At 49.2% G+C, this 23,289-nt stretch overlaps 1 protein-coding gene across 3 annotated transcripts; it reads right to left on the reverse strand.

The window, feature by feature from the left end:
* Window positions 1–1,052: 1,052 nt before the first annotated feature.
* Window positions 1,053–23,206, reverse strand: TMEM8B (transmembrane protein 8B). Of its 3 annotated transcripts, none has more exons than XM_016130467.2 (13): window positions 22,436–23,206; window positions 17,734–17,923; window positions 17,148–17,355; window positions 11,011–11,144; window positions 10,420–10,688; window positions 9,505–9,830; window positions 6,389–6,482; window positions 6,082–6,205; window positions 5,866–6,008; window positions 5,476–5,654; window positions 2,470–2,616; window positions 2,220–2,336; window positions 1,053–1,471 (listed from the first exon to the last, which is right to left on the reverse strand). In XM_016130467.2, the coding sequence occupies exons 1-13, from the start codon at window positions 22,971–22,973 to the stop codon at window positions 1,262–1,264; spliced, it is 2,679 nt and encodes an 892-aa protein (XP_015985953.2). In that variant the 5' UTR covers window positions 22,974–23,206; the 3' UTR covers window positions 1,053–1,261. The 3 variants fall into 3 exon arrangements, with proteins under 3 accessions (XP_015985953.2, XP_015985952.2, XP_036073489.1); XM_016130466.2 differs by having other exon boundaries at window positions 1,053–1,969; XM_036217596.1 differs by lacking the exon at window positions 17,734–17,923 and having other exon boundaries at window positions 1,343–1,969; window positions 22,436–22,832.
* Between the last annotated feature and the right edge of the window lie 83 nt (window positions 23,207–23,289).

Raw genomic sequence — 23,289 nt, forward strand, 5'->3', positions numbered from 1 at the left:
CTTAATGTGATGGAATGTTTCTGATAGAGGAACAGACACCTAACCTGTACCTCTCATTCCTTCTTACCATTCAGTTGGCCAAATCACTCTCTGCTCAGCGCCCCAAGGAAGAGATGTGATTACAGATAACAGAGAACAAAGGCACGTTTTCCTGGTTTCTGACCTTCAAAAACCTAGGCCCGAAAGGGAACTGAAAAGACTCAAGGCATAGACAAAAAGATTTGGGAGAAAACATGTAAGTAAAAATAAGGCTTCCCCACCTCCAGATTAACAAAAGGTTCCCTAAACTAGGGAGTAGGATGAGAGAAGAAGGTGACACAGTGAGCGCATTGGCACAGAAGGGTCCAAAAAGGGAGGGGCCTTGTTGGTCAAGTAAAATCCAGAGCAGGACCCCAGAGCAGAAATGGTTTCACAGGTCTTTGCGTGTGGCACAGAAGTGGTACCGAAGCTTAGACTAAAATGGGTTATGCAGATGAGAATAAGAAACTGCTCTGGGATGGCCTACCTGTACCCCTGCACCTCTGGGGGCCAGGTAGAAGGATGGGAATCCCAGGGCATGGGTGCCATATGGACCATGGTGACTAGAGAGAACACTCCCACATCTTTGCATTATATAAGAACCTCAGAACCCAGCTGTGACCCTTGTGGACAGAGAAGAAATTCCAAATTGATAAAAGACTGTTTCTGGCATTTAGGAAAATGAGGGCTCAAAATAAAAGTTACTTTCTTGTGATACTTCCTATGCATCTGAGATTTCTACCTGCTAGTTCAGGTTTCTGGACCTCAGCTTTCTTCCCCGTTGAGTGTGGTCACCACAAAGATGATCTCACTGATTTAAATCACATGCGCGCGCGCGCGCACACACACACACACACACACACACACACACATACACTCTCTACTCCCAGCTGCTGCAGCCTGACATAAAAGCCTCAGACAGTAGTTCCCACAGCTCATTCCAGCTGGGTTCCCATCACCCCTACTGACCTCTTTACAGTCCCTCCTTCCCTCCCCTCCTCACACTCCTGGCCCCAGAAAAAAAAGGCAGCACAGAACCAGCAAATACTTCATTGGAGACACACCAGACTCCACCTGCATCGACTCAGGATGGCAGCCCCAGCCCCAGCCCCAGCGGTCCTGCAATCCCCTTCCCAGCAAAGCGCAGCCCAGATCCTGCCTCAGGAAGGAGGCCTGAGGCCAGAGTTGCTGAGCCCCCGGAGATAACTGGAGACTCAGTTTCACCAAGATGGACTCCATTTCCTCAGGAATGAGGCCTTATCCTGGGAGGGCTTTGTCTGCCAGGAAGAATCCATGTCCTCAGGAGGTCTCCATATCCCTGGGAAGGGCTCCTTGCCCCTAGGAGGGACTCCTTGGTCCTGAGGGGGCTCTGTGGCCCTGCACCGGCTCCAGTCCTTAAGAAGGACTCCGTGGATGCAGGAGGACTCCAGGCCCTCAGAAGTATGCCAGGTCCCTGGAAGAGTTTCATGTCCTTAAGAAAGACTCCACGTCCTTAAGAAATACAACTTGTCTCTCATCCCTGAAAGGGTTCCACACTCCCAGGAAGAACCCTGGCAAGGGCTCTCTACCCCTGGGAAGGGTTCGTGTTTCCCAAGGGCCAGGCCCAAAGCCTCTCTCAGCTGGCACAGATGCTGCTGACAGTGGCCCCTCCAGGGCCCACAAGGCCCAGCTCCTCCTGCTCATTGATGCACAGCTGGTAACCGCAGCCCCGGGCCCGGGCTCCAGACGGGACCCGGTGGTCAGTCTTGGCACGGGGAGGCAGCAAGAACCCCACACTGCCAGCAATAAGCATATGCCAAATGCTGTGAATGTAGAAGTAGTTGTCTCGGGTCTCCACAAAAGCATACAGTAGGATGGCACTGCCTGCAATAAGGCTGCCCGGGCATAAGTAGAAAAGCCAGCGGCGCCACGTGGGTGGGTAGCAGTGCCTGCGGCGGACGCTGCGTACTGTCTGCGGGAGGCAGAGAAGTAGGGCTCAGGAATGTGAGGCCCTGGAACCCAAGTCAGAGCTGGTCACTCTCAGGCTTCTGCTGAGCCCTGGTTGTGACCTGAAAGCACCTGCCAAGACTAGAATGGGCACTGAGAGCAGCAGTGATGAGGACAGGGTCCAAGCCCACTTTAAATTGGGGACCGGATACCCAGGGCCCTGCACCCAAGTCCTGCTGGGACACCCCCCCACACACGGCCCTCCCCACCCTTACCCAGGCTGTGGCCAAGATCCCCAGGGCGAAGAGACTGGGTCCAAGCAGGTTCCAGAGTCCATGCCGGTCAAGCTGCAGAGCCATGGACAGCAGCATAGCCCCCAACAAATACAGCACCTAGAGAAAGAGGACTCCAGGGGCTGGGCCAGGATGAAGAGAGGCACTTGGCAATGCCCACAGGGAGAAGCTGGGAGTGAATTTCAAGTAGACTTTAGCTATGGTTGTCCCCCAGGGCCCACTCTGTACTGACCTGCTTGACCACAGGCTGTAAACGAGCCATGGCAATGACAGTGACCCACACAGACATTAAGGAGCCCAGGAAATCACAGAACTGCAGCACATCGTAGTCCATGATGCAGAAAACCACAATGCCTGGCTGGTCACAGGCATGATAGAACTGGAGGAAGAAATGATAGGCAATGAGAAAACTGGGAGCAGAGATTCAGGTCTACAAAACTGAAGAGGCCACAGGATGGTGTGCTGCCACCAGAGAAGCAGAGGTCAGAGGCTACACGGAATTGGGAAATGCCTAACTCCCTACTCCAGAGAAGAATTTGGCAGGGAAGCCTGGCCTGCCTCATAAACCATATGTATCTGGCAGTCCTGACCCTCATCCTCACCTTCCTCATCTTCCTCCTTCTGGAATGTGCTGTGGTGAGCACCAGACCAGGGAGGTTCAGGTCTTCCAGGTTAAGGGCTAATCATCCGCTATCTCCTTGTGCTCACTGGAGAGCCCATCTATAATCCTCGTCCATGGCCCAAGTTCTGGGGCTAGACTCTGGCCTCTTGGCCAACGGATGATGATAATAAAAGTACCTATCCATTATCATAAAGCTATTGTGAGGATTCAATTAGCAGTGTCTGACATACAGTACGTATTCAGTAGATCAGTAGTCCCTAACCTTTTTTACACCAGAGACCAGTGCTTCTATAAGAATCTAATGCCTGGGGATCTGAGGTAGAGCTGAGAAAATGATGCTAGTGTTGGGGAGTGGCTGCAAACACAGTGCAGCTTCGCTTACTTGCTCACCAACCACTCACCACCTCCCGCTGTGCAGCCCTGCTTCCTAACAGGTCATGGACAGGTACTGGTCCATGCCCTGAGGATCTGAGACCCCTGCAGTAGACGTTGTTTTGCTGTTATCATTATTTGAACTGATATAAAATCAAGTGCTGGGTTTATGGCTTGTTTTTGTTTGCCTTTTTTTTTTTTTTAACATGGTATCATCTTACATAACATACTTTACATTTTAAATTTTTACATATTTTCATTCTATATTTTTAACTCTTGAAGAACAAACCTACTGCCTGCTCCTATGTTCTGGATAGGAATCAATGCCCTATTCCCAGATGGAGACTGTCCTGGATTTGTCCTGGAAGAAGACTGTCATCTACTGTCCTGGTACTGTGACCTACAATATGAACAATGTGTCCTTAAATGGAGACTGCTGAGGAATGGAATAAGTCTAAACTAAGTAAAGAATGGGAAAGGAGGGAACCTGCCTGGGGAAAATGGAAGGCCAGTAGCTCTACATTTTAGGCCATGTAGGAAAAAATGGGAGTTAGAGGAGGACCTTACGTAACACATCAGAACCAGTATCTTTTCCTTGACCTTTTGCTTATTGCCTTATTTAAGAAAGTAGAAGTTCTGTATGTAGTGCCAGGTACTTTAGGCTCCCTTAGTGTTCCAGGGGAAGGTCTTTTTTTTTTTTCAAGTTGATAGGGCATTGTATTCAGAAAATGAGGAGCTACCTAAGACTAAACACTCTGGAGCCAATGCCCAGGATGCTTGTGCGATGTGCTGGAGAAAAGATACACCCTCCCCACATGCCCCAGGCTCCTGACACACTTAGGTACTCTTCTGAATTGTGAATCACATTAGATCTGCATGCAGCCAAGAGTGGGCTGGTGGAACAGCTGTTGCTAGAGGATTTGGTGAGCAACAGTATAAGAGCATCTGGCAATAAAGAAGAGAAACAGTGTCTAATATAAAAATAGAACGAGGCACTGTCAGAGCAGGTCTAAAAAGGGGGACTATAAAGCAAAACTTCTCATCTAGCTTAAGGGGCCAAGTTCTCTCTAGATGGCATGGGTACAACCTGCTCTTCTTCATCTGTGGAGGAACCTATGACATGACCCTCAGTTTCAGGACATTTGCCTCCCACTTTCTCCTAAGTGGTAAGTAGGATTTTTGTAATTTGGACATATGTCTCATCTATTAATATTCAAAAGAGGCATGTATTGGTTTTTGTGATATCCTTGTTGTCAAGACATGAAGAAAGTCTGAATCCATCTAAGATTTTTGCAGTACTCATAGGCAGGCACTGTATGTCACAAGATACCAAGAGTCCAGAGATGGGATGAAAAGATCCCTAGATGCTGAATCTCAGGGGAAAAAAGTCTACATTAGCAGACTGCTCTACTGTTCCTTAGAATATCTGTAATGCTTACTTGTAATATGAATTTTTCTGATTATGGAAGAGTGGGAAGGGATTATAATGAGAGGGGAGGGGTTTAAAACTATTAATCTTCATCGAAATGTTCCTTTTGAGCTGGGATTTTATAACACGCTGCCACTTCCCGTGATACCTCAGGACACAGTTGATTCTGTAAAGTCTCCTAGTATTCTGAGAGCCATACTGTTCTATAAATTACCCAAAAGTTCCCATGAGAATTCAAGGAAGCCATGGCTACTGAATGGGGAGATACCTTTCCACACCATAAGAAAGAACATGCTAACATTGTACAAATCCTCAGTCTGATGAACATGAGCACAGGTAGGCCTCAAGTCATGGAAGGTGATGAAAGTGAGGACTGTCCATGTAGACACATGGGTGAGAGTGCAAATTTCCTGCCCCCATGCAGATCTCCTCTCATGGCAAAGGCACAATTCCATCCTGTAGGACAGAGTTTCTCTGCCAGCAGACTGAGGTGACGGTCCCCTGGCCTTCAAGGTGGACAAGCCGTGTGTGAAACAGCTGAAGACCCCTCACTGTCTCCAATGGCTGTTGGTTATTTTAAGTTACAAAGGCTTGTTCATGATCCCAATGTGTCTTACAAAAATGACCTGTATTCTATGCATGCCATGATATGAAAAGGTGGGAAGCGCTGCTGTAGAAGACATCGTGAATTCCAGACATCCCCATATTACGAAGGTGCAGACATCTCCAAATTCGTGGACAACACGGGGAGAATGCAGACCCTCACCCACCACAATAAGGACTCGGTGAAGGAAGACACCGAGGCCACTGCATACCGTGGAAAAGAACATGGTGAATGTGTAGACGGCAGCTTCCAGGACATATCGGCTCCGAATGGCGAGGACCACGGGTGGCAAAAACATGAGGTTGCTCAGGCAGAGCAGTAGTGTGGACAGCAGCTGGAATCCGTAGGTGAGCGCGTCCGCGCTGTCGGTGCAGCCCCAGCCCCGCCACCCTGCGGGTGGGAAGGGCACAGGGTGCAGGGCGACAGAAGGCAGCCATGTGTTTGGCAGACACTTCCGGCGGCCACTAGCAAAGCCCTTATGCCACTGCCAGTGGAGGGTGTTCCCATCCTAGCTCTGCCCTCCCACCCTCTCCAAACCTAGCCTCGGTTCAGGCTGTCGCCTCCTCCCGAGCCCAGGAAGCCCACGGCCCAGAACGCTCACCGGCCTTGCACTCGCAGGCAGCGTACAGGTAGTTGTGCGTGCGCAGCAGCTTGCACTGGCCGTAAGGCCCGCAGTCATCCACACACGGGGACAGGAAGGTGCGCAGCCGCACTTCAGCGGTGGCGTTCCGGCACCTCACGAACCTGCGCGCACACTGGCTGTCACCTGGGGCCCAGCAGCGCACTCCCCGGCCCCGTCCCTCCCCAAGCCACTCACCGTGGCCCCGCCCCGCACAGGGAACGGAGGGTCAGGAACCAGGTCCCTGTCTGCGGGAATGGGATTCTCAGTCTGGCCACTCTGGAGGTGGCACTGACGGAGAGGAGGAAGCCAGCCAGGGTCTCTGAGCAAAGAAGAGAGGGGTCAGTAAGAGGGGGGATCAGTGTGGGGTCAGGACCTAAAGAACCCTTACCCACCTGCCCTCACTTCCCAGAGTCTTTAGCCCATCCTTCTTCCGTACCACCCCCCACCTTAACCCCGCCCCGGACTACCAGTCTCCTCTCCTTCCCCCATTCCTCACCCTCACCTTTGTAACAGGTCACTGCTGCATCCTCTAGGCTCAAGGGCACCTCGTGAGTCAGGCATCCAAACACTGTCACATTTTCTTGGCGTATGGAGCTCTGGGGAGGGCAGGTATGAAGAAGAAGCTGTCACATCCTCCAGGCCCTACCACCACCACCACCACCACCACCTCAGACTCCTACATCTGTTAACCCCGCCCCATAAACTCCTCCAGGCCCTCACTGAACATCCCATACCTGCAGGTGCTTTCCACACCAAAGCCTCTCTCTTCCCTTCATTTTAAGAACAGAAAAACTGGGAAACACCCTATCTTCCACAGCAGAGATCTTTCAAAGACTGATGAGAGGGCAAGACCCAATTCCAAATCATTTCTTTTGGGCAGAATCGTTTAAACTGTCCAGGCTAGAAAGAACACCCTCTTTTTCAGTCCTATCTAGCTTGTTGGGGAAAGGTATGGGGTGCTATTGCTGGATCTAGAAACTAGCTGTGAAGAAAGGTAACTGTAAAGTTTTCAATCATCTTCCTCTCTTCACCTGGGTCTGAGGACCAGAGACGTGTGAAGAAACATACTCTTCCTCAGGTGAAATGATCCCAGATACTAAAGAGCTGTAATAGAATGTCTGAGGGATTAAATGCAGCAACCCAGCTGAGATGAAAAGAAACCAGATATCCACAGGAGTTAATGTAAAGGGTTGTCTACAAGAATAAAGTTAGCAGGATGCCATAAGGTCATTCAAGAAGGATTTGAGACAACTTATTAAAGACATATAACAGGATAAAATAAATGCATGAGGAAAATTTAAAAATCAGGATGGAAAATAAAGTTTGTTTCTAGATGTAGGTCAGATATTTGATGCAACCCAAGCAAAAAAGAAAACATGAGTAACCAGATTTGTGAGTCCATCAGATAAAGGATAATCAGAGAGAGTAACATGGGAAGTACAGCAACCAAAGGGGTGGTTCTCAGGTCCATCCTTATCAAAGAAGCACTGAGTGCTGTCATGCATCCTCTCTTTAACAAGAGAATGAATTTCATACAACTTGCTGATAACTTTCCTCGGTGCAAGGACAGAGCAATATGCCAAAGTATTATTCAGTAAAGGTCATTGTGGGGCTGGGTGGCCTGGAGCCAAAGAAAACAATGTCCTCTAGGTATGCAGTTCTCTAATCCAAATGTCAAGTTCTTGATCCAAGGGAAAAAAATCAAAATACTTAGAGGGAAAGGTCAGAGTAGATGTGCCAATATACCTTTTAGAATAAATATAATAGCTGTCTGAGGTGTGTAGCAAGGGTCACAGCATGCAGATGAGTGGAATGTATGCAGATGCCCCTTGGAGTAAATGAACTAGAATGCAGAGAGGGACAGGGTGAGGGACTGCAGGAGGCTGGGCCTCTACTCTCAGGATACTAAGGAAGAACAAGTATGAGAGCAGCTGGTTTCTGATATGGACTCTCTGGTTTCAAGGCCAAATCAAAACTTCACTGTCACCGCCCAATAAGCAAACATAAAATACATACAGTTTTAGCCAGACAGAATCATACAGAATCTGAGTATGAAAATAAGGAACATCTTAAGGTTGAAGAATCAGCTCTGTCCTAACTGGCAGGACCACTAGAAAGTTCTGAGTCATGTCCCATAAAAGAACACATCAAGCCACAGATCAAGTCTCGGGTCTGCTCAAAGGAAAGTGGTTTCTGCCCCAAGAACAGTGGGGTTGGAGATTTAAAAGGATCCCTGGCTGAGGGAACAGTACATACATTATTGGATCAATGTCTACCCAAAACAGTCACTAATGGCCTGATGCAGGGTTCTGCCCACAGCCCAGTCTTATTCAATACTGAAAATAATGACTTACAGGTATAGAAGACTAGCTTTTCAAGTGTGTGAATTACACAAAACAGAGAAGGCCCAAGACCCAAACCAGTATTAGGCAATGTCCCAAAGATAAACATAAATTCTTCCATTCAAGTTAAAAAGTTCACTGCAAAGACACGAGATGAGAATTAGCAACAGATCTCATGAATGAAGCTCAGGGAACAAAAACGTCTATGCCCCTTGGTTACAACTAGATAAATATAGCAAGCAGTTAATGTGGAAAAGGACCGGGAAGATGCATACCAAAAAGCAAAGCAGTTAGTTGTGTTTGAGGCTGTCTTTCTCTATTTTCCAAAGCTTTTATATGTGATCCCATAATTTTTATAATTAAAGAGTAAATAAATACAATTGTTTTGAAGAATATAAAAAGTAAGTAAAGGAAAAAGATCCAGAGATCTTAGTTCACCACAAGCCCCAGACAATCACAGTATAATGCAGCAGCTAAAAGAGGTAACTTGATCTCAAGCTGCACAAAGGCTATCTGCCACAATGGTCAGACCACTCAGATCACTAGTTTTAGAGACATGATGACCAAAAGTGTTAACAGAGGAGACAATGGAGGATGGGGAGAGGTCTAAGACATTGCTGTTGTTCAGCTTCGGGGAGGCTGAGGGGCATCTGAAGGGATAAAATAAGAGAGGGATGTAACAAACGTACTACACTAATGCAAGATGTGAATAACGGGACACCATGCAGGGAAAGAAAGGGGGCTATGGGAACTGTATTTTCCATCGATTTTTCTGCAAGCCTAAAACTGCTCTCGAAAATCAAGTCTCTACATTTTTTTAAAAAGGACAGGTATAGATTTACTGGAATATAGCTTCTGGGGCAAAACAAAGATCAGTGGGTAAAAATCCACGGAGAACGATTCTGATGGAGTATCAGAACTGCCTTTAGCAATCAAAGCTCTCTAAATATAGACTACAAGGCCTCAAGAGGTGCTGAACTCCCCATCACAGGAGATATGCAAGAGAGGCATAGGCACTTGCTATAGAGAGAGGCCCTTAGTAAGTGGGAGGTTAGTCTACAAAACTGGAGAAATCTGGACCACTCTCAATTGCCTTGCCTGACCCAGCCCAGTCGTAGTAGAGTCAATATTCAGGGCATGTTGACCAGAATCGGTCTAATAAAGTTGGGTGAAAGCAACCTGGATAGGCTTCCAGGAGGAGGTAAGGGCCCTCACACCCTGACACCTTCTCCTTAGAGTTTCCCATAGGGCAGCCTCCCCATGCTCCACGAAGTACCGCATTGAGCTGGAGCTCCAGGCTGAGGACACCTCCACTGTCCAGTACCGGCAGCAGCCTCAGGGCAAACACAGCAGGGCGCTCAGGGGGGAGGGCCACGCTGGGGCCAAAGAAAATGTAGAAATGGACGGAGAAGGTATCCAGCTCATTGCGCAGTGTCGGGCGCACTGGCCAGCAGTGCTCAGGTAGGGATGTGGCCCCAGGTCCTTCCACAGAGGCCCCAAGGGATGGAGGCTCTGGGGGCAGTGGCTGGTTGCCCAACGATTGGGGCATGTTCATGGCAGCTCCAGGGACCAGGGCACGGGACAGGCTGGGCTTCGGACACTCTGTGGGGCAGAGAAAATCGAAGCTGAGGCCTGCTCCCTTCACAGCCCTACAGCCCCACCACAAACCAGGTCTGAACCAGGCAGGATCTAGAAAAACGTGGGAAGGGGTGAGAACTAGAATCAAATGTCCCTTGGGAGTATGGAGCATCCAGGGTCACAGGATAGGGCCCGACGGTTTCCTGGTGCAACCGCTAATGGAATGTCATGGTGGAGGGAATAAGGTCACCTCTCCCTCCCAAGGACAACGAAGACTCTGTTGAAATAGATAACAGGCCCTCTCACTGACTTGCACGGGCTTTCACAAGAACAGTGAGTGTCCCAGAGAGTAAACTAAAAGAGAGTAAATCAAGGAAGTAATCAGGTCCCTTAATGAGCCCTAAATCAGGTGCAAAAAAATTATCTAAAGGCCTTCCAATGACTTAAATCTCCAAGTGGAAGGGCTTAGAGGAGTGCAAAGGAGCCTGTGTGGGGTCAGGGAGATTGTAGGGACATAGCAGAGGGTCAATGAACACAGCCACTATGCCTGCCTCTTCCCTGTGACAGATGTCAACACAAGCTGGGTGGCTGGGGCAGATGTGGGGCTTCTGACCTTGCAACCGCACACACAGTTGGAAGTGGATGGTCCTGCCAGGGGTCCGGGATGGCGTCTCCACACGCACGTAGACCCAGTGCCCCCAGGGGGGCAGTGCCAGCTCCAGCTGGCATACCAAGGCACTTCCACAGGCCACAGAGCTTGAGTTGTGCAGAGGTGGAGCCTTGGGACGTAGGCGCAGTGTCAGGGGGCAGGCAGATGCCCCGCGGCCCCCCACACACACCAGCTGTGCTGAAACCCTGTAGGTGAAGCTGGGCACAAAGACCCTGGGCAGAGAAGAGGTTGGGGGTAAGAAAAGATGGGGTACGGAAAGGTGAGAGGGACACCAGAATGAGGGAAACACCAGGAAGAAGGCAGGGAGGAGCAGGGGACACGGGAGAACAGGAGGCCTTTTCGGGTCCTCCCCTCTGTGCTAGGAGAAAGAAAGGCAGGGGTCCAACCCTCCCTGGAGCCTCTGGGTGGCCCAGCAGTCTAGGTTGGAGAGCAGGAACAGGCAGGTAGGCTGAGAGGCTAAGAGAACCTTGTTTCCTGTTTGTGGCCAGGAAAGGGACAGGTTTGGCGGGGGCGGGGGTGGAGGGGGTGACTTACTTGTACAGGGCCGAGCGATTATGGGGGGAGAGGGTTTGCTCTGAGGGACGGCCAGGCACCAGCACGGCAACGTCCAGCAAACGCCGGACAATCAGCTGCGGCTGAAGGAGGTACTGACACTCATCCTGGAGACCCTGAGGCAAAAGCAGCCGTGGTAGGAGGGGAGAGACAGCAAGGGTGCTATTAAAGCAAGGCAAATACAAACTGGTGGGGCACAAACCCCCTCTGGCCTCCTGCCTGTTAACTGAGGTCTCTCTGACTCCTGTGATCCTCAGCATTGGCTAAGGTTTTGAGATTCAAACCTAGGCCTTCAGGACAATCAGGCCCCAGCTGCCCCTCCTCCAGTCTGAACCCTCCTCCAGAACATTCCCCTCAAGGTAATTTTAAACCACTCCATTTCCCGGACCAAGCCCTCAGGAACTTAGAATGCTGGCTCTCTTTGGCCATTGGAAATCTCCTTAAAGGCCTTGGGTCCAAACTTCCTCCTTCCCCTCCAGACTGAATCTTTAATTCCCTTTATCCCCCTACCCGCCCCACCCAAGTGCCTGTCCAGCCTCTCCTTTAACCACCCCAGGGAAGGGCCATTCTTTATCTTACAGGCAACCTCTAGACTGTAAGCAACTTGGGAACAGGAACCTGGTCTTATTTTATTTTGGTTCCCCTAGACACAGAGCCTAAAGTAAAGTGTATACCTCACAGATGAATGTTTGCTGAGTCAATGAATGAAGAAATAAACCGACTCAACTGGGAGCAACTCTGATCTTTATGAAGCCAAAGCCTGCCTTCTGTCCCACCTTCCGCTCTGCCTCAAGAGACCCACAGATACATCTGCTCTTTCTGCCTCAGGCTGGGTTTCTTTGTTACTGGAGAACAGCCTCATCTTCCTTAGCTGCTCTTCTGGATCAAATCCCTAACCTTTCTCAACTGGGCATCACCTCTGGCCCATACAGCCTCAGCACTCTCCAGTGACTCTTGCTCAGGTTCCCCCTCTGCATCATTTGCCGCTATCTAAGCCCTGCAATTGTAACAGCTCAGGGGAGGAGGGGCCTCTTGATTAGGCTTCTCTGATCTGGACAAATGACCTTGTGCTGGCCCAATAAACTAGAGGGCACTATTCACTTATGTGTTTATTCTGACTGAGACATACTTCTAAACCTTGTTCTGGGACAAAGAAGTTTCAGGCTCCGACATCCACTAAGTTCCACAACATGGAACAGGCCAGCTAAGGCACTGGCTTCCAGCAAAGCTCCACAAGGCTGGAAGGAGGCCTTGATGCCAGATTGTAATATCCCATTACCCTCTGCCTGAAATTTTTCTGTGCTTTTGCATCAGTGCATTCCCCAATGCCTAGCACACTACCTGGCTAACGAGGTGCTAAAAAACATCTGTTAAGTTAAAGAAAGGGTGTCAAAAATAGGGTCCCCTCTGAGAGCTCCTAACCAACCTAGCTGATCAGAGACCTCCATCTCTGATATCCAAAGCAGGTGTCCCTCATCTGTGGTGTCAAACCCTTAAGTACAAGAACTACTATCATGAGCCATTTCATCAACTCCACTTCCTATGTTTGGAATCACCACCACAATAACCTTGTGAATGATCCCCAAGGGTGGGGGCTCAAGCTCAGGAAGTGGCCCATTTCCTTGCTGGACAGTCCAGGGGAAGAAACACTTTGTTTCACATTTTGCTTGCTACTGGCATAACTGAAAGATAAGTGGACATGACCTCAATGTTTAAGGTGTGCTCCTTCCTTAAACTGTATAAGGTAAATATCCAATACCCCTCCCTTGTTGTAGAGGGAAGCATTCAGTCAGTAGAGACCAGGGAAGCTACAGAAATGCAGCAACCTTCATCCTGTAATGGAGCCAAAGAAAGAGCATCAGAAGTCAGGTCCTCACAACAGAAGCCAAGGCAGAAGCTAAGTGAGAGTTCAAACTAAGTCAGCATCAGCAGTCATGGAAGATACAGGGCCAACCCCAGGAAACTTGAGAAAGCAGGAGGGCCAAAAGAGAGAAGCGGCATCCAAAAGAAGCTGGAGTAGATGGCCTTAGATCGATTCCTAGAATGTCCTAGTATACTATACATAGGCTGGGTTTCTTTAGAAAGGCCTGAGCAGGGTGGTCACTGCCAGGCTCTGGATGGGGCTTGCAGACTGAAGATGCCCAAAGATACTTCTCCATAATATCCCAGTACCCAGTACATCTGCTGGCTGACAGTCAGCAACAATCAACATGCAAGTAAATAAATGCCGGACAGACGAGAGGGATGAGAGTGAAAGCAGGGAGACCACTTATGAGGTTACTGTGGTGGCCCAAGAGAAAGCTGAGGGAAAGTGTGCTAAGAGAAAATAGAGAAAAGTGGATGCATTTAGGTCATGTTTTAGAAGTATAGTCGACAAGACTTTTCTTTATGGATTGGTTTTAGAGAAATAAGGAGAAAAGAAGAATCAAGTATGACACCTAAATTTGGGCCTTGAGCAATTGGTGAATGGCAGTGCCATTTACTGAGAAAAAGAAGACTAGAGAAAGAGAAGACTTGGATTGAGAGAAGTGAAATGGGAATTAAAGAGACTTCTACTTTTGGCTTTGTTTTAATTTGTACAAACTAGATTTGAGACATTTCTTAGACATCCAGTTGGAGATGTTAAATAAGCAGTTGGACATAAAGTCTGAGATTCAAAGAAATTAGAACTCACTGAATATACTTGGAAGGCATTAACTTATAGGTGGTACTTAAAATTATTGTGCTGGAGACACCTAGCAAGAGAATGGAGAAATAAGAAAGGAGTTTCCCAGGCCCAAGCACTGGGACCCCACAATGTGCATGATCAAGCAGGGAGAACCCAGGAAAATAGGTAGAGGAATGGGCAGTGGGCAGGAGGAAAACCAGGATTGTTCTGTAAAGTCACAAAGGCCAAGAAGAGAGAGTCTTTCAAGAAGGGAAAAGTAAGGAACTAATTAAAAGCTAGTTACTAGAGAAGTGGGGGCCGGAAAGAGACAAAGGCAAGAGAAAGACTTACTTTTCACTGCTTTTCGTACCTTTCAAATGTTGTACCAGGTGCATACATTACCTATTCGAAACACAAATAAAATAATTTAGAAGGAAGAGGAAGGGCAGAAAGAGCACGATTAGCAGATTTTAACCTCTTCAGTTGAGATAATGAGCCATGCTTCATTCTAGTTGGTGGATTCAACCAAATCATTTCTTCTATAATCTGCTTCTTTGGTTTCCTTATCGTCGTTTTCATTATTTTACCTGCTTTCATTTACTTTCAAACCTTGGAGCTTGGAAGAGGATGCATTCAAGGAGAACTGTGCCCCAGACATATGGAGAACTTTCCCCTAATGAGCCATTTGGGTGCCAGACATTACTCACCACCCAAAAGCCAGTCTCCCAAGGCAGATTGGCAGCTGGGTACCACAGGATAAATGCACATTCTAAGACAAGAAAGGCAAGGAGCTGGAGGGCATGGGGTCAAGATGGAAGAAGCTGTTAGGAAGAACAGGAAGAGAAAAGTAGAAGTGAGGTCAGTTTGGGGCAATATGTTTGAGAAGATGGCAGAAGGGCAATAAACATTTGCCATGCCCCCACTGCAGGCCAGGCTCTGTACTGGATGCTGGGAATATGCTAGTGAATAACAAAGACACAGGGAATAGCAGAAATATGGGACCACAGCTCAGGAGAGTGACCTGGGTCAGATAAGTTACTTCTCTTTTTACAACCTCTTAAGGCTCCGTCGCTTTCAGGATAAAATTCAAATTTCGAGGCACTTCATAATCTGGCCTCTGCTCACCCCTCCAGCTCCCTCACCCATCGCACACTGATCCACTTCAGTTCTCCCTTCAATGCTTTAGCCCATGCTGCTCCCACCACCTAGAATGCCCTTCCTTGCCTTCTCGACTTCAGGCCTCACTTCCTAAAAGCACCTCTACCATATTACCAAGCTGAGTCAGCTATCTCCTTTGTCCTCTTAGAATATCTCCTGTATCTCACTAACATACATCTTTTTTTTTTATCTGTGTCCCTAGCACCCAATCCAAGGCCTGTAATAAAGCAGGAGCTCAAGGACTAAGGTTTAAAGGGAAGTCAGAGCTCACCACCAAAGCAGAGGAGGGCCCTAGACACAGCACTGCTTTCTTATTGCTGCGACTCTTCGGTCCCCACCCAAGGATATTCCTGAACCCACATTACGTCCTGTGTTGACTAAGCCTCACGGGAAGTCAGGACTATGATATAAAGATGAAGCAAGTCAAGAAGATGGAGCCCTAGAAGTGTTCTGGACAATCCACTCACAGGCTTGAATCTAGGGAATTAACTAGAGAACTTAAGAGCCCTTAGAGGCCCATATAAGACTCCAAAAGGTAGTCAAATTCTCAGAGAGACAACAAAGATAACCCTCCCCCACCCCGCCCCATCCCCCACACTCAGTCTCTAGAATAGGCCTAACTGAAGAGCTACATCTCTCAGCGTCCAGGTCTCCTACCATTCATGAGGAAGGTAACTGTGCCCTCTTCTCCCTAACTTCGCCACACCCTACGGAGCTCTGCTGGCTAGGGCTCCAGCTTTCAGTACCAAGGCCCCCAGGCCCCACTTACTATATCCAGTTGCAAAGGGATATGTCAACCAAAACTGATTCTGAACTCTCCTAACCAGGTGTTAGCTCCCATAATCCCAGCCCAGGCCTAGGCCCCAGGTTCCTCCTGCTTACCCAGAAAGTTTTTGGTTAACTAGAACAAGGCTTCAGAAGGATTTTCCTGTCAGTTCTCACAAAGGGAGTCCAAGATCTGAGTAGTATCATGAATAGGCTCTTTGGGATTTGGCCAGAGACCTAAGACATTTTCCTGAAGATAATAACACTTACTTCTGATGGGAATCAAGACCTACCTAGAATCAAGAGCCATTTCCAGGTGAGCTCTCAAAATGCTCTCATCCAGAAGGCTCCAAGGCCTTGATAGGAAGTTCTCTTACACATCACTCAACAGGCCCATCGCTAAGACCTTGAGATACTACCTCAGCCCTAACTCCCATCTTTGACAACAGTACTTGCTCCTGTGTGATTCAGTTCATTCCAAAGCATTATAACACCTTCTTTGAATGCAGAGCTACTATAGAAGGAGAGGTGAGTCCAACACAGTCAGGAAATCAGCCTGGAGAGATATCGCTCAGTCAGATCTTCATCAATTGGGAATTTCTGCCCCTCTCAATTCTCAATGGCCAAACCCCACTAGCTTTTATTTTCTTCAGCATCCTGTTCTTTAAATCCTTATTCTGCTCATGCTTGGTCTTTAACACTGCCCCCCTCCACAAGGCCAGCCCACTCTGACAATGGCCAGATCATCAAACCCTCCCTCCCCACCAACACACAAGAGTAAGAAACCTATCGATCCTCTTACTACAAGGAGGAAGTCTGGCCTTACCAACACCTGGGAGTGGCGAGAAAATTCTGGAGCATTTCCTTCTCCTCCAAACCAGAATGGAGAAACATCCTGACCTTTGAACCTATACTTCAGACTTTAACAACCTCTGCTCTATGAAATGAGTGCAGATACTTGGAGGAAAGGGAGGCAATGGTCAGGATGGAAACCAGCTGCCCAAAGCCTCCTTTTAACAGGAAAGAGCACCCTCCCCCAGAGTGTTCTTCTAGATCATGTGAAGAGTTGAAAATATGATAAAAGAGGAATATATTCTCCCAGATGGACTAACAACTGGGCTGCAGCCTAGGAGAGTCTGTAGGGCTCTCACCAATCAAGATGTAGAACAAAACTAGCCCTGGGTTTGTGTAACAGCATTTGACCTGTCCTTGGCTGGCTTCTGATCACCTAGATTATCCCTTGAACCTTCTAGTAGGAAGGAACACCACTTTGCAGTGCCGGATCCTCTGGCTGAATGCAGACTCTGGACTTTCCCTTCAGCTTACATGGACCCACCATGTCCTCCTGAAGCTCCCAAATTACTTCTTACAGATCATGGCCTCTGGTCCACCAAGTGATCTGCTGGCCTCAGCTAGGACCCACCCCAACTACCCTCATGCTGTTGCCTACCCTGGTACAAGGCTGGTATGCCAGGTAGCCCATGGGGGGAATTCAGCAGAGATAGAGAAGCAGCTCTGACCCCTCCTGCCCTAGATAGCATCAACCCACCTTGACAGAGATGTGGCCGTGGGCTTGGGGAAGGTGAGCAGCCAAGAACCAATCCCCAGGTAAGGGGCTGCTGACGTTAAAGATGCCTGAGGTACGGTTGGGCAGTGTCCAGCTGAGGGTCAGTGAGAAAACCCCAGGCACAGCTGTGTCCCCTGGGAAGTGTGTGTGCAGGGGATTGATGACAGGGGGTGCCCCCGACCGGAAATACCTGGGGACCAGAATGAGGAGAGGAAGAAAGCAGGCAATGGGGTGGGAGATGGGAAATGGGGGGAAAAAAGGAGAACTGTCACTCATCACCAGTAAAACAAGTGAATTCCCTATGCTAACAAATATAACAAAGTGGTTCCAGGTTAGGTGTCAGCACAGAAGGGGTAAAAGGTCAGCTCAGGCACTCACACAGTCAAACAGCAGTCAGGAAGTAGTCAGGAGACAGAGGTCTTGGCCTTCACTCAGTCACACTTCAATCTGGACAAGGGTCAAGGGTCAGGGTCAGGAAGTCAGTTTAGATACGACTAAAGTCACACTTTAGTTTAGAAATTTGTTTGGGGTTAGAAGTGGGGGTCAGGAGGTTAACTCAAACACTCACACAGTCACACTTTGGTCTGGGCAGTGGTCCCCAAAGGTTCCCCCCTGCTCCTTGAAGATGAGGAGGTTCCAAACAGCCAGGAATGTGTCCTCTGGAACATGGAAGTGGAAGAGTTCAGTGCTGGCAAAGGAGCGGAAAGGACTCAGCTTGCGAGGTGAGCAGGTTGAGTAGTCAGTCAGGAAGAGGCCTCCTGGGGAGCAGGCAAAAGAAAAGGAGCAGGGTAGGACAGAGGACATTTACATGAAGCAGCAGGCACACAAGTGTTCCTCACCAATAGTACCCACTCAATGAATGCTCTCCTCTGAGCCAGGAACTGGGTCTCCTGCTGCCCTAGCCATCCATCATCTGCTTTAATCCTTACAATGACTTTGGGAAAAATGACCTATGTTTACAGATAAGGAAACTGAGGCTTAAACCTAGACCAAACTGAGGATTCAAAGCTACATCTGTATAAATCCAAAACCAGGACCCTTTATATGACCCCACAGCTACCCCTAACTTAGGAATCATTGTTCTCTGACCAAGTCTAACAAAACAGAGGTGTGGACGGTATGCATGCAAGTGTGTGTATTGGCATGGGCTCTTAGGCCACTGAGCAAGCTGGAACTCCACCTGTGGGGCTTGGGAGTCAGCATGAAACTGTGTAACTTCCTTGTTTATTTTCTTCCCCTTTCTGTTCCCCTGTGGTCAGGAGCAGTAAAAACCCTCAGAAGCTTCACAAGAGCTGTCTGTATACTGGCTCAGGGCACAGGGCACGGGGGGCGGGCGGCCAGGAGGGGTAGGAGAAAATGTGGTGAGGCTGCAAGGGGACCGACTGCCTGGGTGGCAGAGGCAAGGACAGGAGCTGGCAGGCCACCACGAGAGCACCTAGGAGAGGAGGAAAGGAGAGTCAACAGGCCCTCTAGATTTCAGAATGAACAGCCAGAGGGCACTTCCCAGGAGGGAGGCCCCAGTGAGGCAGCCAGTTGATGACCCCATGGAATCTTAAACTACTTAGGAATATTCATATTCGGGGTGGGGGTCATCTCTAACTGAAATGCCAAGATACCTGATCATTGTTGTCAGGAGCAAAGCCAAGGTGAAAGTCTGGTGTCAGCAGCTAGCCAGGCGAACACCAGTGAAAATAACCCAGTAGCTCGGCTAGATGGACGTGAGAGAGTCCCAAATGGTAGGCAAAGGTCTGGGAAATCTGACTGCTGTGAAGACTTAAGACCAGTCCCAGAGAAGTCCAGACAATGCCCCCAGGACAGCTGAGAAGGTTGGGAACTCAGCAGCTTCAGCAGTAGAGGGGACAGGTAGAGGGAGACCCTGGAGTAGAGTTTTTAGCCAAGTACGAAATACTCACAAGCCTTCCCTAGTCTGATAATCACCCTCTATGGAAATGAAAGCTATAACTCCAAAAATGAAGTATTTGAAATAACAGAGAAAGAGGTATCTGGGAAAGAGAGGCTGCTGAAGGACGGAACTGGTTAAAGTTGGCCCCAATGAACTGCAGGAAGCCCAAGAGTCTCCCTACAGGGAAGTGGAGGCCACTGGCCCTTGACTAGCCTGTGCTCATCTTCGAAGGCCATGGTCATACCCAAGCACCAGTCTGTTCAGTTCAGACTACATGATCGTTCTCAACTGTCAGCAAGGAAGACCTGCCACCTTACAAATCGAGCCCATGAACCAGAGGCTCACAGAGCAGCATTCAGAGGGCAGTGGCAGTGTATTCAAGAGGGATGAAGGGAAATGAACCAGCTGATGGGGAAGACAGCTTCCTAGGAGCCCTGGCTGTGACAAATGGAAGGCAGAAAGCCAAGAGCTGAATAGCCTGGATACTATTGTTATGAGAAAGCAGAGCTCTGGAGCACCCTCTGTTGTGGTTAGGTGAGAACTTCTCTTCCCCAAAGCTGGCACCAGAATGGGTCACTGAATGAGCCATTGCTACTGTTAAGAAGAAATCTTGGCCAGGCCCCCAGAGAGCTGGTGGTGAAAAGCAAGCTAATGACTTTTGGGAAACAATGGATAGACAAGCACAAAAAGCCCTGTGATTCAAAGGAGCATGGCATGGCCTGGAAAATTGGGGAACTAGTTAAGCCACTCCAAAAGTGGCCAAGAGCTACAGAGGTCACAGAATAGACTAGTAGGAAAAGGGCATGAGAAGTAACTGGACATAGTGAGAACAACCTAGAAGTTCTAAGAACAGATGCTTAAAGCATCTACAATCCCATTCACTTCAAGTTTTGGTTTGATTTCACCAGGGCCTGCAGAGCTGTGTGAGGAAGCATGAGTAAGGATCCAGCCAAGTCCAGATGAACCTATCCTGGATGCCCCAGTACTTCCACATGAAGCTCAGATGATTCTCCATCACCTGAAATACATACGCATGTATACACACACACAGGTGCACATACACACACACATACACACACGCACGCACGCGCACACACACAGAGGCTTAGGCTTGCCCTGCTAGTAGTGATAGCACTAGGTAGAATGAAAGGTCATTTCCTAGAATAGCAAGGCATGCCTGGGTTATGCAAATGCAGTCAGCTTGGCCTAAGAAAAAGACCCAAGGACTAGGGTCGGACCAGGAGACCAGGAGATACCATCATTCTTGAAATGAGATCGATGCCAACAATAAGCATTTATTGAGATTGATTGTGCTATGATGGTCCTGTGACATTGCCAGCCTCTCCTCAGGCAAAACCTATAACCACCACTACTAAGTCATAGAGCACCCCTGCTGGCCAGGCCACAGTTACAAGGCAGTGACTATTAAAAGCATTATGGGCAACCCTGTGCAGTAGGGCCTACTCAGCACTCTTTTCCAACTTTGTTACAATTCTCTACAGACCACCTTAACCAGCTTCTGGACAATTTTGTTTTAATCCACATTTTAGCTTTCTACAGTTCTGTGGCTGTCAGTAACTCTCCTCCTCTAGCCAGCTCATGCTTGTTTAGTGGGCTCATGAATAAAGAAGCCACGATGACAAGATTGGAAGTTATGAATTGGGCTCAACAATACAGACTCTTCCTAGCCGAAACTGAAAAACTGACCTGGCTACTACCTCTGATGAGCACCCAGTTTGTCAGAAGCAATAATCAACACTGAGTCCTTCTACAGCTCCTTCCTTCAACAAGTCAGGCTGGGGGCACATGCATTACTTATAAATATTGTGGGAGACATCCGACACTGCCTCCAACCAAGGAACTATCCACTGGGAAGGTAACACTTCAGCACACTGTCTCCGGGAAGAGCAGGAAGATCTGAAGAAGACATGTGTGGGCCACAATATGCACCTTCCTCTCACACAATAACATAAGCACTCAGAAAACACACAGGTTCACATGTACCCCACACAACATACATGAGCTTACACTCACCAAAGCACAAGCATGTACACACACTGCATACGCCCAGCATTCCCACGGATCCCTCAGCTATACACACAGACACATAAGTGCCCAGATACCAGTGAGCATATACAAAGAGCTTGGACATCTCTGCAGGGCTGGCGACCTTTGGCATTCATTGATCTCAAACTTGGACACTGAACCAGGTCCCCCCAGAGCTTACTGCTTACTGAAGCTCGGCCCCCACCTCCAGCTGCTCTGTTAATTGTTTTTGCCAAAGACTGCCATCTTCATCCTGTCTGGAGTGCCACCCATCTGAGGTGGCTTGGGGTTGAGGCCAAGAAGAACACAGTAATCTCCTCATAATGGGGCTATCTTTATAGCATATCTCCTATGGCTGGGACCAACTCCTCCTCCCACATTCCACCCATTAAGAAGTTGGACCTCTCCCTCTCACTTCCTTGCTGAATGGTGGCCCTAGGCTGACAACTGACAAATGAGGAACAGTTTGTGGATGAAGCCCCCTTGTGGGCAGACAGGGGAGAGGACACGTTGTGCTTTGAGCCTTTCCTCACTAGGGTCTGTTTTCCTATTAGGCACACACAACAGTGGAAAAAACCACTAGTATGAAATAGGAATTAGGGAACACTTTTTCTAGCCCCTGAACGACCTTGGGCAAATTGGTTCCCTACTGAGCCTCAGTTTCCCCATCTGTAAAATGGTCTCTGGGTTTCAACCCTTCTCTCGAAGTGTCAGGAATTACCCCTAGGCAAATCAAGCTTAATGCAAAAAAAAAACAAAACAAAACAAAAAAAAAAAATCAAAAAAAAAAAACACCTCATTACAAGAAGAAAATTCATTTTAATGGAAACTAATCCATATCCATCTGTTCGCTATATGTTATTTTCAAATCTCTTTTCTTTGCCTTGTTTTAATACATGCTCAATATCCCAAAAGTATAGGCTAGCTCTTCCCACACATTGGACTAAAGGCTGTCCGATGTGGAACTACGTCTCCTCCATCAAACTTCGTGAAGAGGTGCAAGACTTCCTTGGAAAAGCAAGAGTCAAAATGGGGTCAGGCTGGACACCAGGAAAGAAAACCTTAGAGTCTCTGTCCTAGGAACTATAAGCCACCTGCTGAAACTCAAGCCCAGAGTTACCTCTCTTCTGGTCCTCCCAATTCCTCTCAGATGTTTCTCTTCCCCGTTCCCCCCCCCACCCCACCCCCACCCCACCCCCCCAAACACACTTCTTTCCCAATGATCTAGTTACCCAGGTCCCACCTCTCCTGGATCCCTGCAGTCCAACCCTCCCTGACAGAACCCCATCCCTGCCTCAGTCTTTGCTGCTTCTGCACTCACCAGCCCCTGGGCCAAGGACAGAGAACAGCAACAGCAGCAATAGGACTGGCGGCAGCTGGAGCCCAGACCTGAGACGAGGCTGGGAGAGGGTCAGGATGTGAGAGAGAGGGGTGGGTAGTGGGAGAGACTTGGGTAAACACAGAGATGAGGGAAAAGGAGAAGATAATGGGTTGGGCTGGGCTGGGCACTGGGGCTTGAACAAGGGCAGGGGATGGGAAAGAAGGAGGGGCTGTGATGGGGACTGGAGCAAGGGCAGGGTTTGGGCCCGAAGAGTAAGTAAACATTGGGGATGGGGTTGGGACAGGGGCTGGGCTGGGCTTTGCGACAGTAGGTGGACCAAGGGTAGAGGCCGGGATGGGGGCCAGGCCAGGGCCTGGGACTGGGACTGGAGGTGGGGCCTGGGCTGGGATCCGGATCTGGGCATTCGCTGGTACCCAGGCTGAGGCTGGGACTGATTTGGGAAGCGGGGCAAGGGAGGGTCCGGCGGCCAAGGCCTGGATGGGGACAGGACCAGGGGCCTGGACAAGGGCTGGGCCATGGCCCGGGGCGGGGGCGGGGCCGGTCAGGCCAGCGCGGGGCGCTCGCAGAGCTGACCCGCGGCTCCGCTCCCCACCCCCGGGGGGGGTAGCCTGTGGTGTCCTCGCGGGCCCGGGACCAGGGTCGCGCCAGCTGAGGCCGAGCCGGGGACCCGGGTAGGAGTTCAGGCCTAGGCGACTCCGGGCTGCGCTGAACAGCGATAACCAGGCCCCGCGGCAGCGGCCTCCGCCTGACTGCGTGTGGCGCTCCGCCCTTCTGTCAGTTCGATTGGTCCTTCTCAGTAAAGCCCGCCCCCTTCCCTATTCTATTGGTCTCTA

Source organism: Rousettus aegyptiacus, unplaced genomic scaffold, assembly GCF_014176215.1.
Source record: "Rousettus aegyptiacus isolate mRouAeg1 unplaced genomic scaffold, mRouAeg1.p scaffold_m13_p_3, whole genome shotgun sequence".
Lineage (NCBI taxonomy): Eukaryota > Metazoa > Chordata > Mammalia > Chiroptera > Pteropodidae > Rousettus > Rousettus aegyptiacus.

Excerpts from the sequence above, each read along its gene's own strand:
- TMEM8B (XM_016130466.2), bottom strand. The coding sequence starts at position 22,973 with ATGGCCCAGCCCTTGTCCAGGCCCCTGGTCCTGTCCCCATCCAGGCCT. Across the intron at positions 5,655-5,865 it reads TGCCTGCGAGTGCAAGGCCG|GGTGGCGGGGCTGGGGCTGC; the intron begins GTGAGCGTTCTG and ends TCCCACCCGCAG. Across the intron at positions 2,337-2,469 it reads TACAGCCTGTGGTCAAGCAG|GTGCTGTATTTGTTGGGGGC; the intron begins GTCAGTACAGAG and ends CTCTTTCTCTAG.